The sequence below is a fragment of the Leptidea sinapis genome, chromosome 8, assembly GCF_905404315.1.
Source record: "Leptidea sinapis chromosome 8, ilLepSina1.1, whole genome shotgun sequence".
NCBI lineage: Eukaryota > Metazoa > Arthropoda > Insecta > Lepidoptera > Pieridae > Leptidea > Leptidea sinapis.
The window spans coordinates 14,517,193-14,531,353 of record NC_066272.1 but is presented as its reverse complement, the minus strand read 5'-3'; the positions used below and the strand labels follow the sequence as shown (position 1 = coordinate 14,531,353).

The 14,161-nt window shown below is 34.1% G+C and overlaps 1 protein-coding gene across 1 annotated transcript; it reads left to right on the top strand.

The window, feature by feature from the left end:
• Positions 1-5,492: 5,492 nt before the first annotated feature.
• LOC126965698 (uncharacterized) lies at positions 5,493-14,153 on the top strand. Its single transcript, XM_050809435.1, has 6 exons — positions 5,493-5,654; positions 9,807-10,309; positions 11,181-11,298; positions 11,850-12,044; positions 12,846-12,921; positions 13,523-14,153. The coding sequence occupies exons 1-6, from the start codon at positions 5,615-5,617 to the stop codon at positions 13,890-13,892; spliced, it is 1,302 nt and encodes a 433-aa protein (XP_050665392.1). The 5' UTR covers positions 5,493-5,614; the 3' UTR covers positions 13,893-14,153.
• Positions 14,154-14,161: the final 8 nt, after the last annotated feature.

The following is a 14,161-nucleotide window of genomic DNA, read 5'->3' as shown; positions in this document are numbered from 1 at the left end:
GGGTCTATTAATATGTGAATTTTTATTTTAAATCTTTTTTTTAAATCTTACTACACAGAAATAAAGGAATCCATATAATTTACCAGTAGGAGGCTCCTTTGCGCAGGATGCCGGCTATTGATTATGGGTACCAAAACGGCGCCTATTTCTGCCGTGAAACAATAAAGTATAAGCATTACTGTAGTTCGGTATAAAGGGAAAGGGTCTAGTGAAATCACTGGGCAAATGAGACATCTCAAGGTGACGAGTGCAATTGTAATGCCGCTCAGAATTTTTGGGTTTTTGAAGAATCCTCAGCGGCACTGCATTGTAATGGACAGGTCGTATCAATTACCATCAGCTGAATGTGCTGCTCCCCACCCCAGATCGTTATACAATACGTTAGTACAGTTTGTACCAACGATGTATAGATCTCTTTCAGGAGATCTTTGTCTTCCAATTTGGGGCCAGCCGGCACCCTCGGTACTACGTATCTTAATGATTTAAAAATCCAGGTTAGTTTTCTCAACCTCTGCATTATGTTGTCTATTTGTGGATGCCAAGAAAGTCTCTGATCCAATATGATACCGAGATATTTAGTTTGAACAAATTTCTGAATGTATGGGCAGTTACAATGTACGATATTAACGCAGTCGTGAATTTGTATTTTGAATTCTCTAGCAGCTTGGGCATCGTTATATAAACTGTAGCACATGTAGTTGGTCTTATCTGCAAGCTAGAGTAAGTAGATTCATATTTAACCAAGTGTAAATTTCACGCAAACCCACTTCAGTATATTTTCTTACACTGTCCCACGAGTCACCAGTAAATACTATCGCAGTGTCATCGGCATACGAGAAGATGTTTGCATTCTTGAGCTTCATATCATATAAGTCAGTTATATATATTAAAAATAGGGTTGGGCCAAGAACGCTGCCCTGTGGTACGCCGTATGATACCGACTCGTATTCGCTGGTGCAGTCACCTAGTTTTACTTTTTGCATACGTTCAGAAAGATACTGACTGAATAGGTGTAGCTGTGTTCCTCTAATACCAATAGCTTCTAGTTTATGTATAAGAATGGGGAGAGAGACGCTGTCAAAAGCTTTCTTGAGATCTAGAAAATCTGAAATACATTTTTTATGTTTGTCAACTTTCTCAACTACTAGTGAGGAAAGTGCGCATACTGCATCTTCAGTTACCTACCTCGTCGAAAACCATATTGATGTTCTGACAGTATATTGAATTTATCTAGATAGTTTAGAAGTCTTTTATTTACGAGCTTTTCTAAAATTTTGGATAAGACAGGCAATAATGAGATAGGTCTATAGTTACCAACAGCACCTCTATCCCCACTCTTATACACAGGGAGAGTAACTGATTGCTTTAGTGCGTTAGGGAACACGGTGTTTTTCAAAGCATAAGTTAATTACATGTGTGATGATGGGTACGATGTCAGTTTTAGCTGTTTTCAAAAATGAGGTTGGGATATTATCCCATCCAGGAGCACTATTCGATTTTAGATTCATCAGTGTGCTGGCAACCTCATCTGTATCTGTCGGGAGAAGAACAATTGAGTTAGGATAGTGTGTTAGAGTTTCAGAAGAGGGGGTAACATGTTTAGTTTTAGATTTGATTTGCAATGCAAGTTCTTTACCTATATTAATAAAATATTTATTGATATAATCCGCCGATTTTATAACAGTTTCTTTTAAATTGTTTAACTCAATATTCTGACTTTTTTCGTTACTAGTGTATGTGATTTGCTTGATAGTTTTCCATAGTAATTTAGGATTTTTAAGTGTTTCTGTTAAAAGTTCCTTTTCATATTTTCTTTTTATTGTTTTTATTAATTTGTATGGTCATAAGGTTTGCGTTGCTATTATGAGCGCATGTCACAGGCAAGTGTGATTCCCTAATCATATTTTTGGGAGCCAAGAGTGTCACGTTCAGTGTACATGCGTTTCATAAGTTATACTTTTTCTACAAACATGCACGGTATTATTGTTTGTGGACAATGGTGTATATCAGCCTATATCAAAAATACCTCTGTGTACTAGATCGAATATGATTCGTTTTTTTATGGAAGAGGAGGACAAATGAGCGTGCGGGTCACCTGATGTTAAGTGATCACCGCCACCTACATTCTCTTGAAACTCCAGAGGAATGACAGGAGCTTTGCCGCCTTTTAGGAGAGTGTCGTGCTTTGTTTGAAGGTACCTATGTCGTATCACGAAAACACGAAACACCGCACAAGGAAGCTCATTCCTTGGAGACATAAAAAGTCAAGCTTCTAAAAAAAACAGTTGAAAATTAATAGACTTTAAGCATTTCTAAACGAATCCACACAATCCCTACATAAATGAAGTAGTCCAACAATGCTCAAAAAACGTATAGAGGGAAATCAGTTTTGGACTTTAAAGTCAAAGTCAAACAACCTTTATTCAATTAGGATTAAATTAAGCGCTTTTGAATCATCAACATAAATGTTTCTTAAAAATTACTAATTTTATCATATGTTCGGAAAAGGATGAGCTCATGAGAAGAACATACAAGAAACTCAACGGCCACTCTTTTCAATAAAATAGAGTACATATCTTGCAAATAGCTTTAATATACATAACAAATTAGTTTGTAAGGTGCCGAATCGTGTTTAAATCACATAAATTATTTCATAAAAAGTTATTAAGAATAAACTGTATAAATATAAATTATCGCATATTGGATGCATTAACCCACAGAGATTGAATTCATAGTTTGTACAAGGATGCTTCGTGAACATGATGGTCGCGATTACTGTCATAATTAGTAATTGCATCCAACAAATACATAGATGATTTATTAACTATAACAGGTCGACCTGGCACTACAAGCAGCACACGTTCACGAGTTGACGTTGACCAGCCATCGTTCCCTTCGCACATTTTTGACTTCGTTACTTTGTTCTAGTACTACAACAAACACCAAACAAAGACCAATATTGGGTTCAAAGTATTCCCGTCACGGCAGAAATAGGCGCCGTTGTGGTACCCATAATCTTGCCGTCATTCTGTGCAAAGAATCCTCCTACTGGTCAAAATCGCTCGTAGACCACATATAGAATGCTTGCAATACTTTTTTCATTCCTCTGGCACTGGAAAAGAAGATAGACGCTGGTGACAATCACCATGTGATGACCATATTTCATTTGAATTCACATAAGTTTAAAAATAATATGAATTTTAAATCATTTATTAGGTAAGTTAGAATCTAGCAACCAAAAGATGACTCACAGTTGACCGACTCAAGACACTCTATAACTAAGTATTACGTGTGTTTTAAAATGTGTAAATAAGCTCGTTTAAACGCCTTAACCTATGACTGCGCAGCTATTTGAACTTTGACGTGTTTCTAACCTTTACTAGCCGTTATTAGTTGTATCTCAGCTAATAAATACTAATACTAATAAATAATAGATTAAAAAAACTAACTGCATTTTAAGAAATTATCAAAATAATAATTCTTCTACACTCCACGCTTTTCTTACAATAAAATATATTTTTTTACAGTATTTTCAATTTAAATTTATTAAAAGATATTTTAAATTTTTTAGTTGAATTTTATATAAAGCGTGCTTTTTAGTTTTTTTAGACTATTATTTATTTTGTACTTATTAGTTAAATTTTCTATAAAAGCGTATTTTTACCTTTAAAAACCTTGAACCTATAAAATTGTATTGTATTTAGACAATTTCGTCGGTAGCCTGTATACCTTTTTTTATGGAGACAAACGAGCGTACGGGTCACCTGGTGTTTAGTGATCACCGCCGCCCACATTCTCTTGCATCACAGGATCATCAGAGGAATCACAGGAGCGTTGTTGGCCTTTAAGGAAGGTGTACGCGCTTTTTTTGAAGGTACCCATGTATCGTCCCGGAAACACCGCACAAGGAAGTTCATTCCACAGCTTTGTAGTACGTGGAAGAAAGCTCCTTGAAAACCGCACTGTGGAGGACCGCCACACTACCTGCTAACTATACACTTACTAATATACTAGCGAATAGACGAACAAAGCGAGTAAGAAGAACATCTGTAACGTAGATACAGCAACATAGGAAAGGAAAGCGAATCTATTGTAACTGCAAACGATTTTGATTGACAAGTCGTAAAACGTCAGCCACGCATATCATTCGCTCCTTCGTATTTTGAATATTAAGTCACTGTGCTAGTGACTTAATATTCACATTGACAAAATTGGTCAGGTATTGGGTTGTCTATACGCAAGTATATTCTAGGTCTATGATACATAACGGAGCGACTCTAACATGCCCCGTATCAGGAGCCCCTATTACGAAAATCGAAATACGAAGTTTTGGTTGACGGATCGTACATTTTCCTATTACGAAAGTGTTTCGGATCCGAAGATATATACGAAGTTCGCGATTAGACATTTCGTCTTTTGTTTACCTAATTCCCAAATTCACTTGACATTTACTTTTTCGTAGTCTGACATTATTATGATCGTAACTACAATTTCACTTTTTATGGTTATGTATATGGCTCCGAAACGAAATCCGTCCGCACTATTCGGATACGAAGTATTTTGAAAGTTCGTTGTTCTCTCGTGTCGGAACGAAACTTCGGCTTTCGATTTTGGTGATAGACCTTCAGTGCCCAATGATCGAAGACCACGCTGACCAATGTTGATCAAGTTCACATTTACTTCATTTGAAGAGCATCGAATCAAGGTACATATTCGGAATGAGTTGGGGTGGGAGTCACACCGGCACCTTGCGGACGAGAGGCAACGGCTCTCGGCAATGCAAAGGCATTTTATTCAAAATAGGATACAATATCATTTATTGAACGTAAAAGCTACAGCGCATTCGAAAAAGAATGCCTGAAAACCTGAGAAACACGGGCGCAACTAACTCAGCGGGCGTCTTTTTTTTTCATAAAAATATGATTACAATATAATATCGTACAATAACATTTATTATTCAATAGCCTTCGGGCGGTCGCTCCATCCCCAATCCGTGGTATCATTAAGAAAGTCATTTATGCTATTGTAACCTTTACCACACAAACGTCTTTTAAAAATTCTTTTGAGTTTCGTAATTCATTTCTTTCGTACAATTTCTGGGATCTTGTTGTAAATGCATACACATCGCCCCACACAAGACTTACTAAATCGATTTAGCCGAGTAGTAGGCATTATAAGTTTATTTTTATCCTAGTGTTAACATTATGGTTATTAATGGTGTTTTTTGTGTAAAATATCAAATTAATCGATATAATTAGGAAGAAAGAGTTATTAGTTTTTAATTTATTAATCATTTTGTAGAATTATGTTAATTACTTAAAATACTCCAATGACTCAATCAAATTTCCCACTAAGCCTTTCACTGCTGTATATATTATGACTGATACCACAAAATGGCAATAACAATACAAATTTACATTCATTGCACAACACGTTGCATCCTCCAAGTCTCGCGGGCTTCTTGTTAGCACTCCTGTTGTAACAAGGTGTGGCTGATGAGTTACACAAGACAAGACGGAGTGTCCTCAAGGTCATAGGCGCTACATCCTCCTCACACGACCGGCGGTCACTTAGTGGTAGTGCCAGCACCGCGCGAACGTGTGCTTTTGCAAATATGAAGACGATTTTTATTGTGGCGTGTATATGCGCCTTAAGTAAGTACATTTTCATATATTTTTCCTCCTCTAGGTAAAATCTTATACTATATAAAATTCTCGTGTCCCGGTGTTTGTTACCAAACTCCTCCGAAACGGCTAAACCAATTTGTTTTGGAAATTTTCGGGTAGGTCTGAGAATCAGCCAACGTCTATTTTTTATACCCCTTAATGATAAGGGCCACCAACCCCTAAATATTTAATTTTTTTTGACATTTTTTTCTTTTCACTTTATTATGATTTAACATTAAAAAATACATACAACTTCAAATTTTCACCCATCTACGATCAACACCTATTTTTGTATCGCGATTTTAATATTATTATATTCCATCCACAGTTTCGCAATAGGGTTGCAAGATAGCAATCGATTATAATAAATATTGTAATACGATAAATTTTATGTTAGATATATTTGGTAGGTCTGAGAATTCGGTCGTCATCTATTTTGTATAGTCCAAAAAATTTAATGAAATCTAGCCAAAACTTAGGCTTATAAGTGATTCTACTTTAACTTAAACTGCTGGATAGATTAAACTAAGAATGTGCCAATTAACACTTAATAAATGTCTCTATTAAGGGGAAGTTACTTTGTTCATGTGTATACATAATATCGCAATTCTTGTTTTGTTTTACACTAATTCCATTTGCTACACTAACTCAAATAGTTTTGTGTGTTTAAAAATTTAAGTCTTCTTGATATATATTAGCCCATTGAAATGCTACATGAGCTTTGCATTTTTGAGGTCGGTAGGAGCTTAACCGCAAGTTTGTGGGGTTGCAGCCCTTGGTCCCCAAGCCGCGATCTTGGAAAAAGGAGTGCAACCTTTTTCCCGATATCTCTGAAACTATGTGTCCTACGAAAAATTCGTAATGGCATAATTTGTAGCAAATAGCTTTACCCGACATATGTCCCAACAATAAACATGCATCCTCTAAAAAATGCAATATTCGGTCCTTAAATTGCAACATTTCAATGCACTATAAGTGTTGTTAAAATAATCTTGATACACTATTAAGATGGCAACGCTTTGTAGTAATCGCATAGAGAAGTATAAGTATTATAAATATTGCAAGATCGAAAAAATTCAAATAACTTCCAGCAAAACTTTAATCGGATATTTTATTAACATAAGCTCCATCATATTATAATAATTATATGTACGTTTTATCTACAAATCAGTTAAATGCTTAATGATAAATGCACGTTGTTATAATTGAACATAATTAAAAGGTTCATAATCGCACCAACTATTAGTGCGATTCTAGCAGCTGATATAATTACATACATAATTAATAAATATATTATAATTATTTATAACCTTATAAAATAATTATTATTAAATAGTCGGTACCCACACCGATAAAACGTGTGTATAGACGTATTAATAAATAAATTAATAATGACTCACGAAAGTTTTAATAATTTAAAATTATTATTATTTATAATTCATATTATAATTACTCATATCTTAATAAGAGTCACAATGATTTTAGATTCCAAAAATAGCTTTTATATTACATAAATACGTTAGACTGACATTATGAATATAGCGAAAATAATAAATATAGTTATAGAAAAATTATTGTAATTAGGTCATTGTCAGTGGCAATTAGTTGCTATCTAAACTATATATAAACCAGTGAGAGGCTCCTTTGCACCGGATGCCGGCTAGATTATGGGAACAACAACGGCGCCTACTTCTGCCGTGAAGCAGTAATGTGTAAGCATAACTGTGTTTCAGTCTGAAGGGCGCCGTAACTAGTGAAATTACTGGGCAAATGAGACTTAACATCTTATGTCTCAAGGTGACGAGCGCAGTTGTAGTGCTGCTCAAAATTTTTGGGTTTTTCAATTGTACTGAGCGACACTGCATTGTAATGGGCAGGGCGTATCAATAATTACCATCAGCTGAATGTCCTGCCGTCGTCGTCCCTTATTTTCATAAAAAAAATATTAATACGTAAAACGAAAACGTGTGCCTACCCTTTTTTTTTAAATGTGCGAATTTATAGACGTGTAATATAATACTGTTAAAGTTTATTTGGAGTGCATAAACCTATTTTTGTTTTTAAAATGCCTTATAAATGCATAAAATTAATTAAAATAAAAATCACACACACTACTGCTTGTAAGACAGACATACATTATAGAGGTTTATGTCTTTGACAAATAAAGACTTATAAAGTCAAGATAAAATGAATAATGGTCGAATAACGACCTCTATGCTAGTAAAAAAATACTTGTGCTATGTTTTTCATAAGAGTTTTAGATTCGATATAAATTTATGAATCATTCTTTACTTATTGTAAATCAGTAGATTAATATAATTGCTTTATTAGACACCTAAGAGGTATTTTATGTTCCGTAATTTATTTTAAATTCCTGATCGGAGTTTAAAGTAATACAGACGATTGCTAAAATATCATGTGTTTTTGAACATTTTTCTTTTTAAAAAACCAACGAATTGTTAGTTGAAACCAACTATAGAGGTATAAATATAATTAAATTATGAGTATAATTTAAAAAAATAACAAATTCTTTAGATTTACAAGAGCGACATCTTATGTCAATTTCCTACTATGCAAATGTTGGGGTTGAGCAGGTTATCAACTGTAAAGTAGATCCTGTAGATGAAGCTGCAACCTGAGAGTTGAACAAGACATATACAAGATTTATGAACGATACGCCACTCGAACGACTGGCTCCAGATTGGAATCCAGCATCATGCATATTTTTTTTATAAATTTAATTTGTGTAATTAATCCCAGAAGTGAGGCTTATCACTTTATTATATTAAAAATAACACATTGCATAAATATAACATAAGCACACATATCTTTAGTCTTGATGAAATCGACCGACACATTTGAATAATATTAACTACTTGAAGAAATTATAAATATAATATGTGAAAATGTCGAAAAAAAATTGTGTTTAGAACTTTATTTAGAGCAATTCACGCACACTAACACAAAGTGTCATACATAAGGCGAGTGTAAGTAGCTTGTCACGTACATTAAACTAATACTCCTGGCCTGTATATTGTCCATCTAGACGTATAAATGATCTAAGTATATACTATATTATAAATACAGTCAGTGTAGCAGCAGTTATAGAATATGTGTTTAATTATTTTCTTTTTTTACTTTATCGTTACAAACAAGGTAGAGAAGCTCCATACAGCCCTGACCTTAAAGTATCAAGACTTGGTATAAAAAATAAAATACGTAAACTATATTTTTAAGACATCTCATTAATATTTAAAAGTGACCTATTCCAATGTTAAGTTATTCGCCGAACGGATTCTTCAAACATTTGATTTAATATATCATCATTAATTATAGTTTCAATGTCATCAAAGATCACAAATTTTAAATTATAAACTTGAATTTGTTTATATCCGTGTACTACCAATAATCAACTTTTATCAATTTAATCGTAACACCTTAAATCAATACAGCAATATTCACACAAAACAAGTTATGTGTCTGGTATTGCTTTTCTACGTTATATGGTATACAAAATACACCCATATTTGATCATATTTTATATGTATTTGAACATGAAGAATTTGGTCAATGCCAAAAGCGACTATTGAGTAATTAAAAAAAAAAACTTTTTTAAATCCTACGCTTATTCAAATTCCAAAACCCTTTTGACAGATTTTTATAAATAGAAGTGTCGGGATAACTACTGAAACAACAAAATCTATTTTAATTTAAAGTCTTAGTTAGATCAGCATATCTCGTAAATCTAGAATAAAGGTGGCAATAGAAACAAGAAAATCTACAAACACCAGTTGTTAGTTGTTTCTCGCAATTTTTTAAACTCATCATTACTTAGCCATAGTTTGAACTTACATAAATTAAGAACAACAAAATTGCAAAATCCGACATGTATAAGGCGTTGTGAACTTAAGCTGCAAAAATAGCTAATTGGACATTTCAAAGGGTTTCCTATTTGCTAGAATGACACCGCACTTCAAAACAGTAAATAGCATTTACAATGTCCATCATTATATTTATTACTAATTAGGCCTTATAATAAATGAATATTTTCAAATTTTTAAGGTCTATTTGGAATCTTAAAAATAAGGTCACCTTTATTATGGAAATTGAGACTTATTATTGATCCATTGTCCTTTTTAGCGTATGGTCAGTTATCATCTGACAACTTAGAGAACACAAATGAAAAAGAATTGGCAGTTGAAGAAAACTCTGACGGACTAAAAAGCTCAGATTTTAGTAGTGCTAATCTTCAGGAAGCTAGTGACATCGGTGCAGCTAGTAATGAAAATGTAGCAAATCTAAAAGAAACTGAAGAAAGTAATCCTGATGAAGCCAGTTTTAAAGAAACCGGTGACATTGGTGAAGCTAGTCAAGACAATGTAGCCAAACTAGAAGAAACAGTTGAGGCTAATAAGAATGAAGTTAGCCTGAAAGAATCTAGTGATGTTGGGGACGCTAGCCAGGATATTGATGGAAATGATGGTGACACAAGCGCAATAAATGCCAACTTTGGTGATAATGGTGCTGGTTTATATCCCGACCAGAATGAGGCACAATCACGACCAATAAGTAGGCAGACATGTAAAGAAAAAAACGAGCGCTACTCTGTACCAGGAAGTTGTGACAAATACATTGAATGTTTGGTAAGTTATGGATCATAACTTATGATCATTATTAGAGGTCTTTTATTTTTGAGTAATATGTAAGACTTGCTGTCCAATATTTATTGAAAAATATTCCAAGAATTGAAGCCAATTAAGCATGCGTTATCGATATGCGTGATGAGTTTAAAATCAACAAAATACAGCTGTAAATAAGCCTTATAAATATAGTAGCTTAAACTTTTTTATTCAACATTTTCAGATATAATTCGAGTTGTTTATGATGATTTTCATAGCTTTGAATCGCACGATCAAATATGCATTCTCAATTTAACTAAAATGCCACAAAACGATCTTGTTGATAACGATTTTCTCATAAATAGCATAGTTGGTTTGAAGTTCTTAGTAATCCTTTAAACTTTAAAAATATAACTTGTTTCTTATTCAAATTCAAATATTTTATTCAAAACAGGATTAAAAATCACTTATTGAACGTCAACCCATTTGAAATAGTATGCCTCAGACCTGAGAAGAATGGGCGCAAGAAACTCAGCGGGCTTTTTTTTCTATAATTTACTTACAATATATATAGTATCGTATACTAAAATTTATAATAAAATAGCCTGAGGGCGTTCGCTCACTCCCCGGTCTGTGGTATCATGAGGAAGTCATTTATGTTATATTAACCTTTACCACATAAACGTTTTTAACAATTCTTTTGAATTTAGTAACACATTTGTGTTATGATGGGATGATGTTGTAAAAGCATATACATCGCCCAATAAAAGACTTACTGACTCGAATTAACGGAGTACGAGGCATAAAAAGTTATGTTTGTTTCTCGTGTTAACAATATTTTTTTTGATTTTTATACCAACGGCAATTATGATTATTATAATTTCTGTCTCTCTAGAATGGTACTGCCGAAGAAAAAACCTGTCCAGATGGTCTCCGCTACAATCCTAATGTAAAGTTTAATGTGGATCCGTGTCAGTATCCCATAGATGTGCCATGTCTTGCCCGCTCATTACGTGAGTAATATATGTGTTTAAGATATTACACTGGAGAGTTCTCGGAGGAGCCGAATTTCACCTCCGTACATAATGTCGGCTCGCACAGTCATACAATCGTAGGACCCTAACAAACACTTGAGTTGGTAGATGACGCAAGTGTGTTATAGATGCAATATGACTTAAGAGATGGTCTAATCTAAATAATAATGGTGTGTATTCTCTGCCGCCTAGTATCGGCGCATCAGGGCCTTCAAGGTCCTATTTCGTATTGTCCTGGAAATACCACGCAAGAAATTCATTTCTTTGTGCATGGAAGAGAGTTCCTGGAAGACTGCAGTGTGGGGGAACGCCGCTCATCTAGATGGTGAAGATGATATTTTAGTTAGTCACATGTGGTGGGATGATCCTCTATTCAATGCCATGCCGAATCCCAATACGCCGGCAGAAAACAGGGCAAATCGCTCTTTGGGTGTACTGTGACCATTGTGGTAAAAGTCAGACTATGAAGCCACAGTGACTCAACGCTCAGCGAAAAAGCATAAATCATTAAAAGCAATATTGAATTTCAGAGCCAGCACAGCCCACGGCCGATTGTCCTCACCAGTTTGGTTACTTCAGAATTGGAGACTCTCGTAATTGTGGATCATTCAAGAACTGCGTGAATGGTTACGCATATGAGTTCAACTGCCCTGAAGGACTTGCCTTTAGTTCTGAAACGTACCGTTGTGAATGGCCAGATCAAGTCGCCGATTGTGATGCAGAAGGTAAACATCTTCATATATCGAATGATAAGAAAATACTTATCTATGAATATGTCTGCCTTTTCCGAGCAGTGGGTGGCCTTTTTCTGGTAAAAATACGTCTGAATGCAACATACAAAAATATTAAAACAATTATTTTCCTGTAATTCGGGTGCTGTTCCTGCCAGCTCGATTCTGCTATACTTAATAAATAATCAGACGCTTGGATGCTTCGCGAACATGATTCATAAAGCATCCTTACACGGGCAGTGAATTCAAGCTCTAAAGGTTGATGCATCCAATATACGATAATTTAAATTTATACAATTTATTGTTTATTACATTTTACGAAATATTTACTCAAATTTTTTTAATTTTAATAGTCACGCCATAACCAGACAATCTTACAGACAAACATTTTCATAATTAATTATTTGATTTAATTACCTAATGTGTTTTATTGCGTTATTGTTTTTCTTTCGGTGTAAGAAACAGCCACTTTAAAAATATTTATAATATGTATAAATTGCATAATTTATTTATTTGGGACTTCAACAGAAATACAAACATAATGTTAACATTATTTACAGTTATAATATTTACACCAAGAAGACGTCAACTGCTGGACAAAGGCCTCCCCCAAAGATCGCCATGACGATCGTTCCTTCGCTACCCTCATCCAACCTATTCCAGAGATCTTAGTATCTTTACTACTCCAACGGCCATATGTCCGGTTGACTTGTTGCTGATAATATCAACTATAAATATGTACTCCGAATATTTCTTTGCTATATGGTGCTCTAAACAATTTTTATTTTTTTTCAGCTTTCCTAGGTTTCAAATGTCCCGTAGTGCCAGAATCCAAAGAGTATGGGCCACCTGTTGGATACAGGACTTACAGGTACGTCACTAATACAACTTTAATGTATTTGATATCGCGACCCTAAATCGTTTAGCAAACATCTTGACATTCCTAATAAATAATTACATAACTTCAAGGTCAGTTTGAAAATGACATTTAAACTTTGTCGATGGCCGGTTGGCGCGGACACTATAATAACATAACCTGTTGTAATTAGTATTTTAATCAAAATTTATACGTTATTGACGCACGTTGTCTGTATAATAATTAGCCTAGGATCTTTACTCGTTTGCTTATTTCATATCCATAAGTTCTTTTGATGTATAATATCAAACGCTCTACCAAATACCAGAATAAGTAGAAGTAGTTAAGTTCTGTACAAGATGCTATTGATGGACTACTGTTTTGTTTGGCATAAAAGATGTAGCGAAATAAATAGCTGTACCTTTGAGATTATTATTCTCATATTTATCAATTTTCTCATAAAATAAATATTCAGTCCACTTTTGAAAACGCTCTTTGGAGCGTTCCATATTCCATTTTCTAAATTATTTCACTTATCAGACATATTTATAAGATATAAATTTCCTAATATTGTTTATGACAAAATCTTTATATATTTTACATCTTTTGTTTTTAGATCTGCAGACGATTGTCAAAAATATTTCGTATGTATTGATGGTAAGCCACGTCGTCTTTTTTGCGGAGGATACAATGCTTACGACGAAGTAACCGAATCGTGTGTTGCGGCTGACGAAATATCAGTATGCCCACAAGAATTAAGAAGTAAAGCGGAACGATCCAGAAAAGCTGAGGAGCTGAGGCAGAATTCTCAAACAGCTTTTGAAAAACTCCGGGCTGCTCCTGAAATAACGACACTTACACCAGATGAGGTCGAGGATCTTACAACAACAACGACAAACTACCAAAATTTTAATAAAGAGAAGCAAGGTGTGGAAAACGTTGAAGAGGACAAAAAAGCCGAAGAACCAGAAGAAATAATTCAGTAACTTTAAGATGTTTCATTCATACCTCGTTATTAAGAGATTGTAAATAAAATTATTGTTTATAGAAGTCTGAATAGGAACTATGTCACTGTTACAATGATAATTGTATTTCCGTTTATGCAACATTTTCATTCAAATTCCGTTATTTAACTGTTATACCTCAATAATTGTTCTAGCAATTAAATCATTTCCATAAACTTGTTTAAGATAACTTAATCATTGATTTAATCATTTAAGTACAATAAACGTTTGTTATAAAAAGAATATGGTTT

What these genes read in the sequence shown, in the direction of transcription:
- LOC126965698 (XM_050809435.1), top strand. Translation starts at nt 5,615, where the DNA reads ATGAAGACGATTTTTATTGTGGCGTGTATATGCGCCTTAA. An exon ending in GGCGTGTATATGCGCCTTAA is followed by an intron (nt 5,655 to 9,806) that starts GTAAGTACATTT and finishes TGTCCTTTTTAG; the next exon opens with CGTATGGTCAGTTATCATCT. An exon ending in GTTGGATACAGGACTTACAG is followed by an intron (nt 12,922 to 13,522) that starts GTACGTCACTAA and finishes TTTTGTTTTTAG; the next exon opens with ATCTGCAGACGATTGTCAAA.